Raw genomic sequence first — 21,250 nt, forward strand, 5'->3', positions numbered from 1 at the left:
GTTGTCAAAATCACGCGTGTGACCCCAATTCGGAAAGATCTCAGCAGTGCGCACGCTATCACCACCCAACTATGCTTTGTGGTCACCGTTTTCGAGGTCAAAATCTACTGTTTTCCCTTCCAAATTCATCATTATTAGATTTTTTTCCTTTTTACCATTTCGGAAGTAAATCTGAGTCCGATTTGGGCTAGATTTTTGGTAGATTACTTCTGTTATTATCTAGTTCATTATCTCTCAGCAACATGAAAAATCAAAACATGATAACTTTCATGAGATTGAGCCCGTGGTTGAAGTCGTCTCTTCTTATCAGGAAGTGTTTCTACCAGTTTCAAAGATGTATTGACTTTCTAGCTATATACTACACCGGGGGTGGTTGTTCAACCACTTCCAATTCTGGCAAAGGACAAGTTCTTCTCATTGCTTGGATGTCATGACCCATGAAAATCAGTGCACAGAAAAGATAGATGTTTGTTGTGCATGTGATGATGGAGATTAATATAACAACTTAATAAGTTCGTATTCAGTTTGGAAAAGGAATGGTGACGTCCAAGACAAATTAAACTTTGAGCTTGTACAACACATGGCGTTGCTGTGTTTACACAAAGCAAAACTTCTTGTGTGGAATTTGGTTTAGTGGTATTGCCACAGTGGGCATGGTAATCCAATCACTTCCAACATTAGCTACAACTTGGTATCTGGACATCATTAATTGGTGCGGAGAAGGGCACTCATTGTCCATCCATGCCCCAATAGTATGTTTATATTAGCTTCAATTGTGATGACAACTTGGAGTAGTATGCTACAATAACTCTAGCTAATTCGTTGGTCTTGCTACAATGGGGATGGTCGTTCGGCCACTTCTAATCTTGGAAACATCTTTACTTCAGTGTTTGGCGGGGGACTAGTGCAATCCCTGATAAGCACATAAATGCTACACATGTATGCCCATATTTATGTTATATTGTCTAGTTAATTACTATAAGTTCCTTTGATTAGTCTATTTCCTTGGTTTTACAGAAATCAACACAAATACGAAGAAACGGGTTGAGACTGAGGACTTTACATAGTTGTGAGATTCTCACATCTTGATTACAGAAAGAATACACAAAACAAGATATGCAGTAACATGTGTATGACATTATAAAGCTACTATAAAAAGTTGAGGTACTGTTGTCAAGAGGTCAGAGCGCGCCCACGCCTTAAGAAGCCTATGTCAGAGCACGACCCGCGCTCCCTTCTAATTTTGTAGAATAACAGTGTTTTCCAGAACATTCGCAACTTCTCGCTAACCGCTTGGATTTCAATTTGGGAAGTTCTAAAAGGATTCAAACACAAAAGGAAGGGTTTCCAAAAAGGGATTCCAAGGCTTGAACACCCTAATCTATTGCTATAAAAACAAAGAAAGTGGAGAGCTCTTTCTCTCTCTCGCCATAACACAGAACACAAGAACACAGAACAATAGAGAATAAAAGTAGAAAAGAGAGAGAGGCCGAGAGATGGAATAGTAAAAGGAGAGAGGCCGAAGCTTCTAAACAGGATACATCTATTGGAAGAGGCTGAAGCTTTTGGAGCAACTCAATTAAGTGAACTGGAATTGGAAGACAGAAACTTGCAAAATAGGAAGAAACGAACCCATTGTCTACATGAGTTCATCTATCCCTTGTTTTAGTTTTTGTCTTATTATTATTTTGTCTGGCTAAGTTCCAAGCTAAGGCTTAGATGAAGCCCTAGACTTGCGTAGGTTTTACTGTTTAATGAGTTTATTGTTCTCCAACTCAATGAATAACTAATTGATTTCTCTGATATTAGTGGTATACTTTCATTAATTATATCTTGTATGTTAAAAGTTCATGACTTGACTAGTTAATCGTTAGATAAATATTCCATTCTTATCAAAGCATTGATTTTATCGTTTATGTAAACTTGTGAGAAGTCGTGCTGTAAGAAGACGATTTTTGCTAGGAGTTTATATTCTTGTTTGCTGAAATTCAATCAAACCAATATCTAGATTTATATAAGAACTCAACGTTCACATCTTCGAGAAAGCTATGGTTACCTTTCCCTCATGATACTCGTAATTAAAAAAGAACTTTAAATTGATTTGACCTTGATAATCTACAATAGTCTAGGGTCGATTCGAGTGCCTTAGCATTCTCTCCATTAATAGTATTTAATATTAGTTTTATTATTTCCAAAGTTTAACTAGTTTTAGTTAATAATTACCATTCATACAAACCAATATAGTTTGAATTAGGTTAAGTAGTATTTTAATATTCAATTGTATCCAACACGTATTCTCTGTGGGATCAACCTCATATTTGCACACCTACTAAAATAGACCTCGTGCGCTTGCGAGTAATAATAGTATAATAGGATTTAATTAACCTGTTAATTTAGGTCGGTTAAATCTTTATCAGTCCGGCCATGCCTACATGGTATTTGATTCAGTATGGTGATTCATCAACGACCTATGGAATTCGAGATTTTAGTGATAGGGTAATTGAGTTTCACCTTATTGAAAGTGAAACGTTGTAAGGAACCACCAGAAACCCTAAAGATGATCATGCAGGTTTGTCATCTTTGCCATGCTTTAGTATGACACCAAGAGCATTATATCACTCAGGGGGTGGTGCAACCACTCTATTCAGTTAAGAGCTCATGGTGAACTTTGGAATTTCTTGATTGAAATGGTTCATTCATGCACTTAGTTTCGACAAGCACTAGCAAAAATGCGATCTCTTTTGGTACATAGCTCGGTTTTGCAAGCGGTTTTGTGGGATTGGAAGAAGATTCTGCTAGCTCCCTCATGGTATATGGTGCAGCGTCTACTTCTCTACCAGTTTGCATAGGAGCTCAAATCTTTTGGGCACTGCAGACTAAAGTCTTAATCTTGACAGTTTCAGCACGAGACAGAGAAACGAGCATATCTTCCTCTCTGCAGATCGGTTTTGCACACCGTTTCTTGTGTTGGAAACTAGATTACAGTGGCTTTCTGAAAACATGAGGCACCACACTTGTTTTTCCTATATTTTATTTAGTAACTTACATCTTTGTAAGGAGGTCAGAAAACTGGTTTTTGTGGTGCAAGTCAAAAAAATAGGTATAACTTTCTCTCCAGGGGTTGGTTGTACAAGTCGTTTCTTGCGCCAAAAACTGCATTCAATTGTCTTCCCAGTGGCACTACACACTACAAGAAAAAAAGCTTTATATCATTGTTAAAAACCGTCACAAAAAGTCTTTTGTCACTGTTTTTTTTTTCTCCAAAACCGTGACGGAGTGAGAGTCATTTATTTTTTTTCCAAAACCGTCACAAATATTTGTTCCAAACTAGCTTCTCTCTACCATAAAAAACGGTAACAACTGCTCAAAAACCGTCACAACAAATCATATCATTTGTGACGGTTTTAAATAAACGGTTATACATTCATCTTTTTTAACGGTCATAAAACCATAAAAAACGGTAACAACTGCTCAAAAACCGTCATAACAAATCATATCATTTGTGACGGTTTTGAATAAACTGTTATGCATTCATTCTTTTTAACGGTCATAAAAAATACCATTAGTAATGACGGTTTAGGTAAAACAGTGATATGTATATATTATTATTTTATTATTAAAAAGAGAAAAGAAACGTAAATATATATGAAAACTCACAAAATTGGGGACCTACAATAAGCTATACACCAGAATAAACTACATACCTGAATATGATCCAATAAATTTCAAGTACACTCATATATAATGCTAATTTCATTGAAACATTCCAATCCCCTTCGATAACCAATATATACTTGTACTTGATCATAAAACGTAATGAAGTAAATAACACATTTCCAATCTAATTCATATAAATTTAATCAACCTAATCCAAATCCAAATGAAAAAATAACCTAATCTCATTAAAGTCGATCACCCGACCACATATGTCTTCAGCGTTATGGTTCATCTTTGTCTTGAGAATAGTTCATAATACATTCTTGGAATAACTTAACAAAATCCAGTCAAACTTCATTTATCTCCTTGTCGGTAAAAGCCTTTTTATGGCTAAGATTTTTTAGCTGGAATATAAGAAACAACAAGGTTATAACATAAAGCAAAAATATCACGAGTGTTGTGAACAAGAATAAATGTACCGAAAAGTGACCAAAGAAATACCTGAAATGAGTATGACAAGCATCAGAATACTGTTGGAATGCATCTAAAATAATAGTCAGATTAGGAGAAAATGTAGGAAATTTCTTCTCAGGGAGAAGAATATTGCTTGCACTAGTGATTAATTCCCCAAATGGATGACAGAAGAATGCCAAAGCCTTTAAGTATGAAAGAAAAGAAACTCTTTTGTGCTCATGCTTGCAACTTACAGAACACTCACATGATACACACCTATTAGATCCACCATGAAAATAATATGCTAAAGAATGAAGCACATCGTTCAAGTATAGAAGATCATCCCCACCATGAATAGGAAGCATAATCAATTACTAGGACAATAAACCTTCGGATCCAATGCAGCTAGGCTGAAGACTAGTGTTTTCAGTATAGCAGAGCCCAACCACATTGTACTGGAAAGAAGAGATGCAAGTCATTTTTATTTCCACATTCCATTGATGATACACACTGACATAATCAGTTCTCTACTATATTGGTCTTAAAATCGACATAAAGGTGCAAACATTTCTCACCTTTAGTGGTTTTGACTTGTCATGCCGGCCGCCAGTAGGGTTTTTTTTTTTTCCAAATAAGCTAGGGTTAGGCCGACCCCCACCTGTATTAATTTAACTTTTCCTTACATATATAGTACCCCTCTCATCCTCATTTACAATATTCTGTACAACAAAATCCAGAGGATAAGCAAAATGTACAGTAGAAAATTCAGCATTTTCATCACTTCTATGTAAACTAGCAAAATAATCAGCTACCCTATTCACTTCTCGAAAAGCATGTGAGAAAGATATGAAACTGAATCTTTCCTTCATCCTTTCAATAGCCGCTACAACATCTCGACAATACCAGGGAGGTTCCTCAATTTTGTTGATTGCATTGACGGCTCTTATAGAATCCGCTTCTACTTCTACCTCTAAGAATCCTTCTATCAGGCATTGATCAAGACATACCTCTATAGCTTTTAGTTCTTGGAATATAACTGACGCCATACCACGACTTCCACTGAATGCAGCCATAACCCTGCCTTCATTATTTCTTATCACTCCTCCATGTCCCGGTCCATGGCTATTCAAGGCTCCATCAGTGTTCGCTTTCAATCTCATACCGATCGGAGGAATCCATGTGCAATTCGTTTGCATCTGTTGCTTGAATTCACTGGTGATCCCAATTCTAAGCAACAACCCTCTTCCCCTTGCACTCTCTCTGAGCTCCGGTCGAAGCACCTGAAGATAGTTTCTCAAATCTTTAACCATCTTGTTAAAAACTGACTCCGGAGGTTTTCCATCATGTCGAAAGAGTCTTGAGTTACGTTCTTTCCATATATAATCCACCGATGCACATATGAACACCTTATATATCTCCCCCACCTCAACATTTTTACATTGTTGGATAATCGAAACCCATTCCCTATTCGCGATTGGAGGCATCGATTGTGAATACCTAGTATCTGTTTCACCCTTTCAAAGAAATTTCTTGAGTATTGACACTCAAAAAAATAAATCGCTTGTTGAGTATTCCCTGCTATCGTTACATAAGCAGCACATCGACCTGTTAAGGATCCTCTTATGCACTAACCTGTCCTGTGTTGGTATACTATTAGAAAACAGCTGCCAAGTGGAAAATGAATGGCGTGGCAGAACCCACTTTCCCCATACCATACTGCACCAAGGTTTCCTCTCTCTTGCTCTGGTCAAAGCTTCATAAGCACTCTTGGAAGTAAATTTGCCACTTTGATGAGGAGTCCAGACAATGTAGTCTTTTTCCATGTGCGAGCTGATTTGCACTTCAGTGATTTCCTTCCTCAAACTTGCCGCCTGCAGATTTTGGACTTCTGAGTTCCATGTACCATCGGATATAAGGATACTTACTGTAGCATTCAGTGGATATTCCCATGCATCTCTTGCTTCTGCGTCTGCGATCAAAGGAGATCTCGAACACCAAATATCATGCCATAAAAGAGTGTCTTCCCCATTCGCAATCTCATACCTGATAAACTTTTTGGCTTCAGACCTCGTCTCCAAGATGTTTCTCCACGTCCATGAGCAGTCTTTTGGGATACTCATGGACCAGAAAAACTTCTCTTTAATGTGCTGCTGCCATGTCCAGTCGGCCCAAACCGTTTCTTCTCTTGTGACCACCTTAAAAATCAACCCACAATAAGCTCCAATGTTCCACCTTTGTAAGTTCATGACTCCCAGACCCCCTTCCTCCTTAGACAGACAAACAGAACTCCAGCTAGCTTGGTGATGCCCTTTCCTCTCTGTAGACCCAGTCCACAAAAATTTTGCACATATCTGTTGCACTTGTTCAAGAACCGTAGAAGGTAGAATGAAAGTTCTGGACCAAAAGGTGTGAAAAGCCAGAAGCACCGAGTTTATAACTTGTAATCTTCCTGCATGAGACAACAGCTTTGACTTCCAGTTCGAAATCTTACTAGTAACCTTCTCTATTAGCGGTTGACATTCTCTAATCCCCAGCCTAGCAGAGATGAGTGGAAGCCCAAGGTATCTTACTGGTGGTTTAATCAAATCAATACCCATAATCTCCGCTAAAGCTGTTGCATTCGGATGACTAAGGCCTCCAGCTAGTAAAGACGTCTTGTGAGTATTGATTTTTAGCCCTGTCGCATCTCCAAAGGTTTTTAATCCTGCTTTAATCGCTGTCACTGATGCACTATCACCTTTGCAAAACATGAGAACATCATCTGCAAAAGCTAGATGAGACAGCCTCACCTTGCTACATTTGGAATGAAAAAGGATATCTTTGTTGTTGAAGCTTTGCATCAGGATAGCAGTTAGGATTTCCATCACCAACACAAAGAGATACGGTGATAATGGGTCACCTTGGCGAATACCTTTTTTTCCAGCAAAGAAACCTTCCGGAGCTCCATTGATCAGGATAGAATATGAAGGAGTCACAATGCACATCTCTACCTATTTAACCATAGTTTCCGGAAAATTGAAAACTCTGCACATCGTTAGTATAGCCTCCCAACTCACCGAGTCATACGTTTTCCTTATATCCAGCTTTATAGAGCATCTGGGAGTACCATACTTCCTGTCATAGCCTCTGAGGAGTTCATGAGACAGAAGGATATTGTCCTGTATAGATCTGTCAGGAATGAACGCAGACTGGTTAGAATGAACAATATCATTGATCACTTTCTTAATCCTATTTGCTATGATCTTAGATATGCACTTATACACCGTGTTACATAGAGCAATAGGTCTAAAGTCCTCAACCTTTGTGGGGTTTTGAACCTTAGGAATAAGATAGAGAAAAGTGGCATTAACACCTCTCGGAAATTTACAAAATTTAAAAGCATTGAGAATGGCCTGCGTAAAGTCATTCCCTATAATAGACCAACAACTCATGAAAAAGAAAGGTGTGAAACCATCTGGTCCCGGGGTTGCCTTCTTATTCATGCCAAAGAGAGCTGCTTTCACTTCTTTCGGTGATATATCACTGCCTAACTCTGCTGCCATGTTCGGTGATACCACTGCTTTGACTTTTAAGCTGTTAAAGAAGCCTCTGCCACTTATCTCGTCAGATTCAGACCCCAGCATCTCGCCGTAGAATTCCAAAAACGCCTTGCTCACCTCTGCTTGACCAGTCACAGAATCACCACTTTGGTTCTGCAAACACCAAATGCCACTCTTGGCCTTCTTTTCCTCCAAAGCTTTAAAGAAAAAAGCCATACACTTGTCTCCTTCCCTTACCCACGCTTCATCATATTTCTCCTTAATCTCCTCAGCCTCAATTCTTGCTAGCTCACTGTATTTCTCCAGAGCTATCCTTTCATTTTGTCCTAAATTCAAGTCCCAAGGCTTGTTCTGCACTTGTCTTTGCAAATCATATAGCACTTCTCTCGCCTGTTGCACTCTTGTGTGGATGTCAGAAAAATTCCTCCTAGCCCAAGGCTTGATTTTATCCTTCAAGAGCTTAAGCTTTTGAATCAGTAGATACATCGGATTGGTAAAAAGCTGTGTTGCCCATGTTTCCGACAACATTTCCTGAAATTCTTTGTGCTGCACCCAATGATTTTTGAATCTGAATGGCAAAGCTTTACTGTTATAATCATACCAGTAAAGTAACACTGGAGAGTGGTCTGAAATTCCTTGCGGCAAAAACTCCACCCTTGAAGTAGGGTATATATTATTCCATAGACCATTAACCAAGCATCTATCGATTTTGGTCATAATCCTTCCTCTTCCCACCACTTTGTTATTCCACGTGTAGAAAAACCCATTAAAACTTAGATCCGACAATCCTGCGCTTTGGATGCAATCAACAAAATCCACAACTTCACTCGGATGTACCGGTTTGCCACCCACTCTCTCTTCAGCTTTAGAGATGTTGTTAAAATCTCCCACCACAGTCCAAGGCACCGTGACTGTATTGTGTATCGCAGTAATTTCCCTCCATAGCCCAAGCCTGAGCATCTTTGAATTCCTTGCATACACCACCGTCAGTAAAAATACTTCATTGGTTGGCCTAAATGTAACTTGACAATGTATGAATTGATCAGATTCATGCAACTTTACTATATCGATCTTGAACGGATCCGAACACACTCATATTTGACCTGACGGATCCTTATTATAGTTATTTGTGTGTGCCCAGAGTGGACAACAAATATTCCTAATCAAGTCATACTTCTCCTGTCTCACTTTAGTTTCCAATAAACAGAAAACACTCAGCTTCTTATTTATTCTGACTTTATTGATTTCCCTCGCCTTCTCTATGTCATTCGTTCCTCTGACATTCCAAAAGCCCATGGATGTTATCATCTTCGATTTTTGTTCTTGGAGCGTTTAGGTCTGCCCCTACCCTTCTTCCCTTTGTTCTGAGTATTGGGTGAACGTTCTTGATTCGACTTCTCACCACACACTCTACCTGATCTTGTCACCATCCCACTGGTTTTCTCTGTAGTTGGTGTGCGTAGTGACATCTCATTAACAGGGTCAACTATTTGGTCATGAAAAAATTCCATATCCCCATCCATGACCTCTTCTTCTATAAACTCTTCCATCTCATTAATGTCCGACAGCATGTGGAATCTACTCTCTTCCATGTTAAACGCCTGCAGCAGCTCCTCTTCTAGCCTCTGAACTAAGCCTGCACTCATCTCCTTTTCAGAAACTACCATAGCTTGCTCTACTGTAAGGTCAGCACTCAAACGAGTTTCATGCCATTCCACCATACTACTACTACTAGAAGTCGGACCCCCATTACTCTGTTCCTCTTGATTGCCTTCTAGTGCTCTCTCATTATGGTCTCCATCTATCCCATCATCCGCTCTCTCTCTGTCTCCATTCCTTTCATTATTATTGGTGTTGTTGTCTTGCACTCGAGTTTGTCTCGTTCTGGTGCTATCAGTTTCCTCAGAACTTTTCTGCCTCCATTCTGCTGCCTTATTTCTCTTCTTATTCCTCCTTTGTTGGCTCTTAGAAATCCGGACATTAGAAACTTGTGCGCCTTGTGATTCTGGAACAACTGATTCCTTATCCAGCCCCTGTGCATTCTGTTGTACCCCTTGTTGTGACTCTGCATTACCACCTCTGTTCACTCTTCTACATTCTGCCACTAGATGGCCTACTATGTTGCAGTGGTTACAATACTTGGGTAATGTTCCAAACTGTACCTTCTGCCAGAATTCAACACCTAACTCAGGCACTTCAACAAATATTTGATCCGGAATAGGTTTCGACAGATCAATATCTACCAGCACACTCGCATAGTAGCCATTCGTACATTCCAGCGAGTTCAAATCGACTCTTATTGGGCATCCAAAACCTCGTCCCAAACTCATCAGAATATCCACTTCCCAGTATTCAAATGGTAACCCCGGAAACTTGACCCACACATAACCAGAAGTTTGTTTATGCGTCTCAACATTAAAGTTCGCACCCATCTCGAAAAATCTCATCAACTGTTCTTGAAGATACCAAGGACCTCCAACTAAAATCTTGTTGAAGTCTACTTCATTATCAAACCTGAACACCACAAACCCTTTCCCCAAAGGTGATAACTTTAGTGTCCCTATCAGAGCCCATTCACTATCAACTGTCTTTCTAATCGTGCTAATGTTGAGAGTGGTAACATCCAACCTCGCTATCAGAGCAAACTTGCAAGCTTCTATTCCCTTTTCCACGATTCGAGAGAGTTTCATCGCTGGTTTGTCATCTTTTTTGTCGGCAAGGGTAAAGAAGATACATCCACTGCTTGTTTCAGCCTTACCTTTTAGCGATATTGAGATAAGATTCCTTATTTGCACTTGTAGAAGCCGTGTTACTCCCACTTGTCTGATCTAAAACCTCCACTCCACCTCTTTGGTGACGTCCAACCCCAAACCCTAGAGGAACCTCAGCCATGGCTACCTACCCCCTAAAGAACTCACACTGTTACCAGTGCAGGATTTTACCTTTAGAGGTACCCACAGAGCCGGCACTTAACTATCTCTAAGAACTCCCACTGTAAACAGTGAAGGATTTTACCTTAGAGATACACCCAAAAAACTTAACTTTACTTACTCTTAAGAACTCCCACTGTATTCAATGGGGGATTTTACCTATTGTAGTAAGAAACGAGGAAGAAGTAGGATAAGAAAATTGTCCTAACCAAAAGAATTTCCTATTTTAGGCAAAGAAAGGGTATAAGATCAGGAAGCACTTTATGTTATCTCACTCCCATAACCCCCTTCAGCTGTCCCCATTTTCAGTAATTCGGTTCAGAAATGGTCCCAGTAGGGTTGGCAGCAGCTAAAATTGATGTTCGAGCATTTAATGTCGCCTGTATTCCCGCTTTTGTGATACTTATGGTCTGCTGTTCCATGGCTTCATGAATGGCAACCTTAAAAGAGATCAGACAGTTAGAGAAAACTTTCAGTCCCTCGAAAAGTCGATGTCTGAATAATAGATGGTTACCTGATCTCTAACATCCATTTTATCAAACTCATCTACGCAACATATTCCATTATCAGCAAGCATTAGAGCACCAGCCTGAGGAAAACAAAAAGTTCACTCCTATAAAAGATCTGGAACTAATAGAAGGGAACAAACACATAAATATCACTTTTTCAGATTCCATCTGTTTTTTAAAACCCAACTTTTCCCCTTCCTATGTTCACATTAAGCTTCTTTTATAAAAATAACAATAAAAAAAAAAGGATGATTTCTTCTCTCTTCCTCTTTAAATTTATTTCTAAATTGCTGATAGGCAAGCGTGAACTCTCCCATTGTGTTTGTACATGAAACCAAACTACAAACTTTAGAATAACAATTTACTTAAATTTCAAGCACACATGCTAAACAAAATAATTAAGTGTTGAAGGAACGAACTGCAAATTGAACTGAATACTACCTCAATACAGAACTCTCCAGTTTCCAGTTCTTTGGCCACCATTGCAGTTAAACCTGCAGCAGATGACGATTTTCCAGAGGTATAGACAGATCGTGCTACTAAGATTGTTGCGTACCTACAGTTTATATCCCCATGATATATCATACGGGTTGTTTTGTTAGAGTATTAATTTTCCTTTGAAGGAGAAAATATATAATAAAGTGATACTTTCATACTTGAGAAACTGAGACTTTGCACAACTAGGATCTCCAACAATACAGACATTGATATCCCCTCTCAGGTTAATGCCTTCATGAGTGATTTTGTGAACACCACCCAACAACATAAGCAGTATGGCTCGCTTTATTTCTTGGTGACCAAAAATAGTCAGTGCAATGCTATCCACAATCTTATTGAAGAAATCAGTGCCATAGGATAAAAACATAAGATATCCTGGCAAAGAAAATTTGGACTGAAATGGCTGCAAATCATTAGGATATTTCCATGTTGTGCATCAAAGATCAAACATAACATAATCCCACGATCCAAGTTTAACATGCCAATAATGCAATATTAAGGGTTTTGGTTGTATCAATAGCTGATCAAGTTACCAAAATCTGTCACAAAGAAAAAGCTGCAAATTCCCTCATTTATGTAATGTTGAAATGGCCGCAAGATTTTTAATGTTTTTGCACATCTTTTTTGTCACTCTTTGGTAATCGGACCAGCTTTCGAAACAACCAAAGTCCTACAATCACCTTAAAACAAGTAAACCTTTGATAACTTTGTAGGAGTACCAAGAGGAGCTGTAATATTGAGCAACTCGACCCGAACTTACAGAGTACTTAGGCATAGCGACAGATTTTTAGCATAAATTTAATGTGTTTGTTGAAAAAGGAAAAAGTCTATATAGCATAACATTTCTAAGTAACCAAGAGCTCACTGTGAACTGTTGGCTATCATCATCCTCCCCATCCCTCTTGCTATTTCTTATATCGCTATCTCTTCGACCATCAGATATCTGAATAAGAGCATACATAGGAAACAATTTAAATGAAAGACTACTACAAATACAAATAAGTAAATAAAATGATGAGCTAGGAACATAAAATGGGCACAAACCTTAACAGAGTTAGCAATGAACGCAAGGCGATACGAGAGGTCTCTCACTCCTAGTGCCCGAAGGCCTCTTACACCTTCATTTCCGCCAGAAGATTTTGGGCGTTGAGACCTTTCTCTCCTACATTCTGCTCTTTCACCTGGTGAAGCAAGTGCCATTATGTCTGGTATTACAACCAACGTACCCGTGAAAATGACCCTGCGGAAGAGAAGAATTGCCAATTATCCAATCACAATCAAAATTCTCTCACTCCCCCAATCAATTATCATATAAATTAATAACTTCAAAGCCATATAATAAACAAAACAAAGACCTCTACACCAGGCACCAATGCATTTGGCAAGCAACATAACAAGAACTCCCTGCCAAAAGGAAAAGTGTGATTCATAAATTTACTTTCTTAATGAAGAGGCATAGAAACCTAATGAAGTTTATTCATAATAGACAGCTCAAAGACACAGTGCCAGATCAGTAGCACATGATGGACCATTTTGATGGTTAGTCCATTTTGATGGTTAGTTTGGAGAGCATGTCAGTTTCAACCCTGTTTTGAATGCACATCAATTGGTTCAAGTAAACTCTTTAGTGTTAACCTGCCCAAATATTTGTTAAAAGGTGGAAGTGAAGGGTCATTAGCCCTTTTGATTACACCAAAAATTTACATTAACTACAGACCCTAGCTAAACAAGAACGCTAGATACCCTGCACCATACATACTAGGATACTCAACTTCATGTATTATTCACAAAACCCTAACCCAGATTTCGAACCTTATCACCGATCTAATTAATACATACACACTTCTAACTTTTAACAACCAACCCAACCCAATAATAGCAAGTAGCTTTCAGCGCTATAATTCCACACAAAGTTAACTTTCCTAATTCAGCAAGCCCAAATTCGGTAACCGATTGTTAAATTAGGACTCTTCTTACTTAAAATCTCAAATATTTATGTATGAAGCAAACCCTACATCTATTGGTCTTCGAAACAGATAAGGAAAGTAATCAATCCCCAAATTGTAAGAAACGAGGCAAAAAAAAATGATCTAACAACATATTGATATGCTACTAGAAAAGTTCAGCGTGCCAAAGCAGGAAAACAAACCAAACCCTTTGTATGGACATGGAAACATCAAGAAAGTTTTGATTTAACAAGAAAAAAAAATAGTAAGAAGAAACCCTAAACCCTGTGTTCCTCCATGGATAGGGAAGAGCTTTTTAAGAGAACACGCAATCGATGAGGTCTTAATTTGTTATGATCACAATGGTGATCACTGGGGTAGCTCCAATACCTAGACCTATTAGCGAAACAACTTTGAATTTCTTGTAATCTTGGGTTAGTGCACCACAGGGGGCATCTAATATTACCTGACAAAGAAATTAAAATATTTTTAAGATTCACAAATTTGGCACTACACTATTCTAGGATAAGTGTATGTCGCATACCTTAGGCAGTTCTGTCTTGCATGTAATCTACTCCAAGAAGTCTGCTTTCCCGACATTAGGTTCTTGACACACCTAAACTAAATGATAACAATGAAGGTTCTGACAAATCCCAAATAACATTAGTGTACATCCTATCAAGCTATATATCAAGTATTATTACAAGAATCCTCGTAGTATTTGAAATATGTAAATTCGAATTGGGGTGCCGAACCTTGTACACGTCTCTGAGGGCAGGTAGTTGAGAAGGAATCCAGTTTTGCTAGAACTTGCTTTACTGAACTTCAATATGTTGCAAGCCACGTACCAGACAGACCTTGTTAATATGTCAAGGTAAGAGCATATATATATATATATATATATATATATATATATATATATGGGCATGTTGTATTATAAATATGAAAGATCTTACAATACTTAATTAGTTTTTGTGTGTCTATCAGATGGTGGAAAGATATTGGTTGACCAGATAAGTTGGGCCTTGCCAGAGACAGGTTGGTGGAAAGTTTCTTAGCGTCAGTTGGAGTAGCCTATAAAACTCAGTACCACTGTTGTAGGGAATGGATAACTTGAGCTATTTTTCTCATACTAATAATTGATGGTATCTATGAACTCAAACTTTTTACAAACTCAGGTGAAAGGTTGGTGGCTACATTATATTGATAAGTTCAAATGTCGTAACTTGTATATGACTGAAAACTTTCCTTCAGGTGGGATCTCAAGGCAATGGACCTAATGCCATACTACATGATAATATGTTTCTTGGCTCTTTTCAACACGAAGAACAACATTGTCTATTTGACATACAAAGAAAAGGGTATTGACATCTTACCACATTTAACTAAAGCTGTATTTCATCAGATTATATATTCACCTATCACATTCTAATTAGTATACATCATCTACACTTTGTAATTTGTGGTGTTTTTTTCTTCTTTATAATCCCAGTGGGTAGATTTTTGTAAAGCAATCAAAACCTACACTTTTGTTAACTAAATAAACTATTAACATGATGTAAGTAAAAATTTAACAAATTTGCTATAGTAATTAGGTGCCCAGAAATCAAAGGGAATGAAACCAACATGAGCATATACACAATACAACATGAGAACATTTAAACTAACTAAAATCCATCATATAAAGATGCAACCTTTGGCCATGGTTGACAAATTATACCAATCTATTGTTAACATACACCCTGAAAATCTTATGTCAAGACAAACCCAAAAGCTAATTCCTAAATTTTCGAAAAATGGAAACAATAGAAATCAAAAATAAAAGAGGATTCACTATACAAAACATTACCTTGGACAATGAAGAAACTTTCTTGAGCAGCAGATTAAGCAATTTATTGTGCAAATCCAACTCCTTAGCCAAAACCCTAACTGTTACAAAGAAGGAAGAAGAGAAGATTAAGAAAAGGAAAGGAAAGATAAAGGAGAAGATGACGACTTGACTCGATTGGGCCACACTAGCGTGGCCAAAGACTACAAGAAGCAGATGGCGGTTTTCTCGGTGCTTACCTCACTTTTCTATTTTGTTATTGAAAGGGTGTGAGAGATGAGCACGAGAATGAAAAACATCCTCACCCCATTTTCATTTGTTTTCAATTTTTCTTTTATTTTTTTGGCAATAGGTCACACTTCGTATCCGTCACATAATATTGGGTAAATGTTACTAAAGAAACCAAGTATTTGCCTACAAAATATGTCACGATTGGTAAAATTTCTAACAGAAAGTATGTGTGACAAACATTGTAACAGATGTATAAGTGTTAACAATCAATTTTACTATATGTTGCAAAATCAGTGTGAGAAAAAGCAGTAACTATGGGTCCCCAATCAAATCCTTGACTCTGCCCAAACTTAATAAGTATGTATTAACAGCTTAAAAGCATGTGCTACCAGCTTAAGCTTCCAATGACTTTACCCACACCCTGAATCGAGTTCTCAACTTGATGAAAATGAGGGAAAGAAACAACCAGACCAATAAGAACAACAATAACTTTCAAATTTCCCTCAAATATATAACTTCAGAATTCTACTTCACTCCACACTCCAAAACCTAACTGAAAAGAAGATGATGCAACTTTGGGATTAAAATCTTAACGCCAATGAGAAAAAAAATGTGATGAACTTGATTGATATGAATAACACCAATATGATTAAACATTACTGCTATTGTGTGAAACTCACATCTAAAACCCAAACCTGACATGAAACCCCCAAACCACGTCTTCCCATAATTTTTCTGGAACCCCATGATTTATCACCTGCCACACCATCTCAAACCAAAAGAAATTAAATATCAAAGTTTTTTTTTTACATAGTGAAACATTAGATGAAAACGCTCCAATCACGGCAAGAGTAGTTAGCAAGGTCTTGGATGACTTGTTATTGTGCTAAAGTTTGATTGATATTTAGTATCATTCGTGGAAATGCTTTCATCTCCAATTAACTTCACAACAACACAACAACAACAACAACAACAACAACAAGATAAAAAGACCAATTTAGAGACACAAATCATTAGAACTTGAGATATAAAAGAATAAAGAATGAACCTTTTGTTCAGATGGGAAAACCGAGGCAGAGAGAATATATAGTTGAAATTTGAGAACCTGCATCAAGTAAAGATAAACAAATAAAGATTAAGAAAAGAAAAAGTCTTATAGAAAGAAAATGAATGATTTGTTGGAGTTCGACGAAAACTTGAAGTTGAACGGTTATCGGAGTTCCTAACTAACCAAAATTTTCTTTTTGAAATTGGAAAACCTAACAGTAAAGAGAAAGTCGTGGGCATTTCGAACCTTTTTCCTTTTTTTTCGTAGAGGAGAGCACATACGGCTCACTGGGCTGGAAGTGTTTGAAGGAACGTGGGCTCACTAGGCTATGTTGGTGTGTATAATTTGTGTGGTCTAAGTAGTTATTTTTTAGTGGAGTAGTGGCGCCCTGACCGGAAACTGAATGGGTCATATAAGAGGGTGGCATAAAGTGGACGTGTTGTATTTAGAATTAGTTGTTTTTTAGTTGAGTTGTGGGCGCGCTGGACCAAAAACTAGTTGGGTCAAATAATGGGTCCAACGTCACTTAAGGGTCGGATAATATGTAACTATTTTAGTGAAATAGTCACAAATAGTTTTCCACATATATGCACCTTCTTTAGAAAAAACCATTTGTGACCGTTTCGAAAACGCACGTCACCAAAAACTTTTTAAAACAGTAACAAAAACTCTTTTCTGCCATTTGTGACCGTTTCGAACAGAACAGTCACAAATAACATTTTAAAACAGTCACAAAAAGCCTTTTTTCTACTAGTGACACCTATTGCTTCTTTAATTATTTCAATTATTCAAGTCTTTCGAAGGCAGAGACATTGGTTAGTTTTAACACGTGGAGAAATAGACCAATATGACGCCCTCCCTTGAGGTGTTAAATCTTTTCTGTGAATGTGGGTTGAACTCGGAACTTCAATAGCCAGTTTAATACATATCACAAGAACGAGCATATCTTTCTCCACACAGATCAGGTTTGCAAGCCGTTGATTGTTTAAGAAATCATATTCAAGCATCTTTCCAGTAGTACATGGGAGAAAGTTCTGTTCTTATTAAAGTGGTATAGAAATTCAGATATTTAAGTGCACATGTGGGACACTAGAAATCTAGCTTCTTTTGACACATCTCAGTAAAATAGGCATATCTTCTTCTACCAAAGTCGGATCTGCACGTCGTTTGTTTCTGGTGAAAGCAGATACGTTAGAACATTTTCTTGGTTTACACTGAGTTTAATTATTTAGTAGTTATTGCTATATTGCTTATCATTAGCAACTGTTATACTGTGGACTCAAGAGCTTCCTCTCTTAAAACATAAATGTCTTGCATAATTCTTTATTGCTTATCATTTTCCTTATTGTTTGAAGTCTAGAACGAAATCTGGTAAATAATTGGCGTTGGTAACTTTGATTAATTAATTTACTATATGAGACTATGAGTTTTAATATAGTTTGGAAATAAGATTTTTGATGCCTACATAATAATAAAATGAAAAAAAACTATGTAAAAATAGTCCCTGTTCCGTTAAACGTGTCCAAAAATCTAGTGTTTACCAATTCTTTTTAAGGATTTATAAGTGTATATACTTCTCTATATACTGATTTATAATTGGTTATGCATTACATACCCTTTAGAAACCTTAAAGATACATCAACAATCCACAAATCTATGCACCCCAAATATAAGAATGACAAATACACGAATCGGACCCCAAATTAGCAGATATACCACAATAGGGAGTTGAAATTGTTGACCCATGTTTTGTACCTGATAAGAGCCCAAAACTGTAGTTTTAACCCTTTAACAGTCATATTTTTAGACCAATTATATGAGTAATAATTAAGAGTTAACACTGATTACGTGTTTTTATGCATTTCAGGCTTCAAAGTCCATTATGTGCAGAAATGTGCCACTTTAGCGAGATAAAAGAGCAAAGGTCGGTTACTAAGGAGTTCCGTGATTAAATGCCAAGTTTCGAGAAGACAAAGCCTTTCTAAAGCCCGGTCAAAAGCTGAAAAGTCGACGCGGGCAGAAACAGCACACAAAGTTAGCAGAACTTCCGAAGGATATATCTTTGGACTCAGACCTCGGAATGGGGCCTACCTTATGTCAAAACGACCGGCTCGGAAAGAGCTTTCCAATGGTCTAAGCCTTGACCCAATCAGAGGAGCAAAAGTGGACGAAAAGTCTGTTGAAGCCAACTGCAGCTGAAGAGGCCTTTTTGGACTAAAAGAATTGGGTTTTGGGCCTGATTCTCTGGCCCAACACATGGCTCCAAGCCCATGCACGATTTTTGGATCTGAAAGTATAAAAACAAAAGCTTAATTCTTTGTTAATGGTAGATAGTTAGACCTAGAAATAGATTAGATTAGTAGCCTCCATTAATGAATTCTAGATCTAGTTTTTCATGTAGATTAATTAAGTTTAGTTCCATTTCAATTATTGTATTAGATTAAACCTTTGAATCTTGTTCTTCATTTTGATTAGATCAATAAAGTAGTATTTTTATCAATTTCGATTTTGTCATTTCCATTTCTAGATCTAATTTCAATTCCTGTCTTTATTTCATTTGAGTCATTAAATTAGATTTCATTATTGTTTAATTAAGTAAATTTCAATTCTTTATATCATGTTTAGTTTAAATGTAATAAAAAATGATTGCGTAATGATTCTCGGCTAAACCTCCATTAGAGGGGGTTGAGAAGCCTTGATGAAAGCTTGATTCCGAATATCGTAGAATCGTCGTAATTTCCTTTCCACTCTAAAAACGATTAGTTCACCATGAGAATGGGTTTAATCATTCACATGCTAGTTATGAATTGGTAGGAATGCCATGTGTAATTAGGGATTAGGAAGAACCAATTGTTCTGCAAAGCAGTTCAATTCGGATTACGACGATTCGTCGTTAATAGGATTAAGTCTAGTTAAGGTGGAATCAATCCCTTCTAACTCCTTATCATAGAATCAACGAAGCATTCCCTTAGTTATTCCCATCGTCGACTAGTTGCATTCGCGGGTAGTAGTTAGGTCAGTAGTCTAGTTGCCTTTTTAGTAAAATCTCTCATTAGACTTTAAGTAGAGAGTACAAACACGTGAGAACATAGCATGCGGAAGGACTAGGAGTGGAACGAATCACTCTACTCCACTATATATCATAGACTTGAGAGTAGAATCTTTGATAAATATAGATTGATAAGAAAAGTTTAGTTTTACTTGCGTTTAGAGTTCATCGCTTTATTTCATAGGTAAAACTATTCAATTTCAATTTATCAAATGGCGCCGCTGCCAGGGAAGTGACGACTGGGTTGTTGGCTGAGATTCTAGGCATTCCGCCTAGAATCCATCTGGATGTCACCCTGCAGGAGTCCCAACATAATGGGGTAGAGCCATTGATGCACGAGACAGTTATTGGAGGCGACTACAATGGGAGATCGCATTGTGTTCGACAGACTTCCCTTAGGACCAACCAGCTAGCTACAGCTCAGTGGATTGGTCGGAACGTCCAGGGGAAGGGGAAGGTCAGCGACATCGGCCTGAACTGCCTCCACATCTTATGGATACTCCAGGAGCGGAAGTATGACTTCTGCATCTTAGAGTTTTTACTGAGCATGATTAGGGGAGTAGGGAGGTCTGTTACCCCTCTCCCTGTGTTGATAACAAAGATCATGCTGAAGTTGAGAGAAGCTCAGGTGACTGATCGGACATACATCACCCTCCACCGTAACCCTCGCATCTATAAGGAGTGTGTCCAACGGGTTTGGAGATTGGCTGAGGATAGAGAAGAAGAAGAAGAGGATGGTGGAGCTGAGAATGAAGAGGAGGCCGGGGAAATCGGGGATGCCCGGAGGAGGATGAGGAGGACTTGACGTGTTTTGACGCGGATGCCTTGGAGAGGTGCTGGTCAGATACAGAATGCATGGCTGTGATCCATTGTGGCATACGTTCACTCAACACTATCTGTGAAGACCTCCGGACTCGACAGGCAACGATGCATCATAACTTTGAGCTCCGTACCCAGAGAGAGGACGAGAGGTGGGAACAGATGAGGGCCGAGCTAGAAGTTCAGCGCCAGTTCCGGGACGAGATGCTGACACGATTCCCACGTCACGGGGACTCTCCTTCTGAGGATACACCCTCGAGACACGAGCGCCGTCGCCGAAAAACGAATGGTGCTGGTCCATCAGGAGCTCAGGAGCAATCTCCAGAGCGTGTGCCTTCCGCCACCAGTTCCGGAGTAGCTAGGGATAGTATAGTTTGATGTTTTATGTTTTATTTGTAGTTTCATTACTGTCATTTATTTTTATGTAAGTTTATTTCCGTAAGTTGAATTTTATAGTGAAATATACTCCGCATGAATTATTTTTAATATAATGGGTCATTTTCATTATGTGTGGTTGTTTAATATTGACCCCACCTTCCCAACTTGTTTGGGGGTGGTTTTATCTATTCCAGCATGATTTTTATATAACCCTCGTGTTAGAATTTATTGCGGAGTCAAGGTGAAAATATGGCTGTTTAGGCATATATATGAATAAATATCATGGTAGGATGAAATCTAGATTAAATAGGTACATTCTATCATAAAATCAACCTAAAAGATACTAGGTTTGAATTAGAATCAAG

At 38.1% G+C, this 21,250-nt stretch overlaps 1 protein-coding gene and 1 long non-coding RNA gene across 3 annotated transcripts; both read right to left on the minus strand.

Annotated features, from left to right (window-relative positions):
- Window positions 1-10,884: 10,884 nt before the first annotated feature.
- On the minus strand, window positions 10,885-12,999 carry LOC147480034 (DNA replication licensing factor MCM6-like). Its single transcript, XM_086578548.1, has 6 exons — window positions 12,631-12,999; window positions 12,452-12,529; window positions 11,745-11,961; window positions 11,530-11,644; window positions 11,094-11,168; window positions 10,885-11,019 (listed from the first exon to the last, which is right to left on the minus strand). Exons 3-6 carry the CDS (start codon window positions 11,951-11,953, stop codon window positions 10,885-10,887), a joined length of 534 nt encoding a protein of 177 aa, XP_086434674.1. The 5' UTR covers window positions 11,954-11,961; window positions 12,452-12,529; window positions 12,631-12,999.
- Window positions 13,000-13,860: 861 nt separating this feature from the next.
- On the minus strand, window positions 13,861-15,699 carry LOC147480035 (uncharacterized). Of its 2 annotated transcripts, none has more exons than XR_015205787.1 (5): window positions 15,600-15,699; window positions 15,382-15,461; window positions 14,288-14,389; window positions 14,077-14,148; window positions 13,861-13,998 (listed from the first exon to the last, which is right to left on the minus strand). It is a non-coding gene; the product is annotated as an uncharacterized LOC147480035 (long non-coding RNA). The 2 variants fall into 2 exon arrangements; XR_015205788.1 differs by having other exon boundaries at window positions 14,077-14,175.
- Window positions 15,700-21,250: the final 5,551 nt, after the last annotated feature.

The sequence above is a fragment of the Coptis chinensis genome, chromosome 8 (genome assembly GCF_015680905.1).
Source record: "Coptis chinensis isolate HL-2020 chromosome 8, ASM1568090v1, whole genome shotgun sequence".
Taxonomy (NCBI): domain Eukaryota; kingdom Viridiplantae; phylum Streptophyta; class Magnoliopsida; order Ranunculales; family Ranunculaceae; genus Coptis; species Coptis chinensis.

What these genes read in the sequence shown, in the direction of transcription:
- LOC147480034 (XM_086578548.1), bottom strand. Translation starts at nt 11,953, where the DNA reads ATGTTTTTATCCTATGGCACTGATTTCTTCAATAAGATTGTGGATAGC. An exon ending in CTGGAGAGTTCTGTATTGAG is followed by an intron (nt 11,169 to 11,529) that starts GTAGTATTCAGT and finishes TGTTTTCCTCAG; the next exon opens with GCTGGTGCTCTAATGCTTGC. An exon ending in AAATGGATGTTAGAGATCAG is followed by an intron (nt 11,020 to 11,093) that starts GTAACCATCTAT and finishes ATCTCTTTTAAG; the next exon opens with GTTGCCATTCATGAAGCCAT.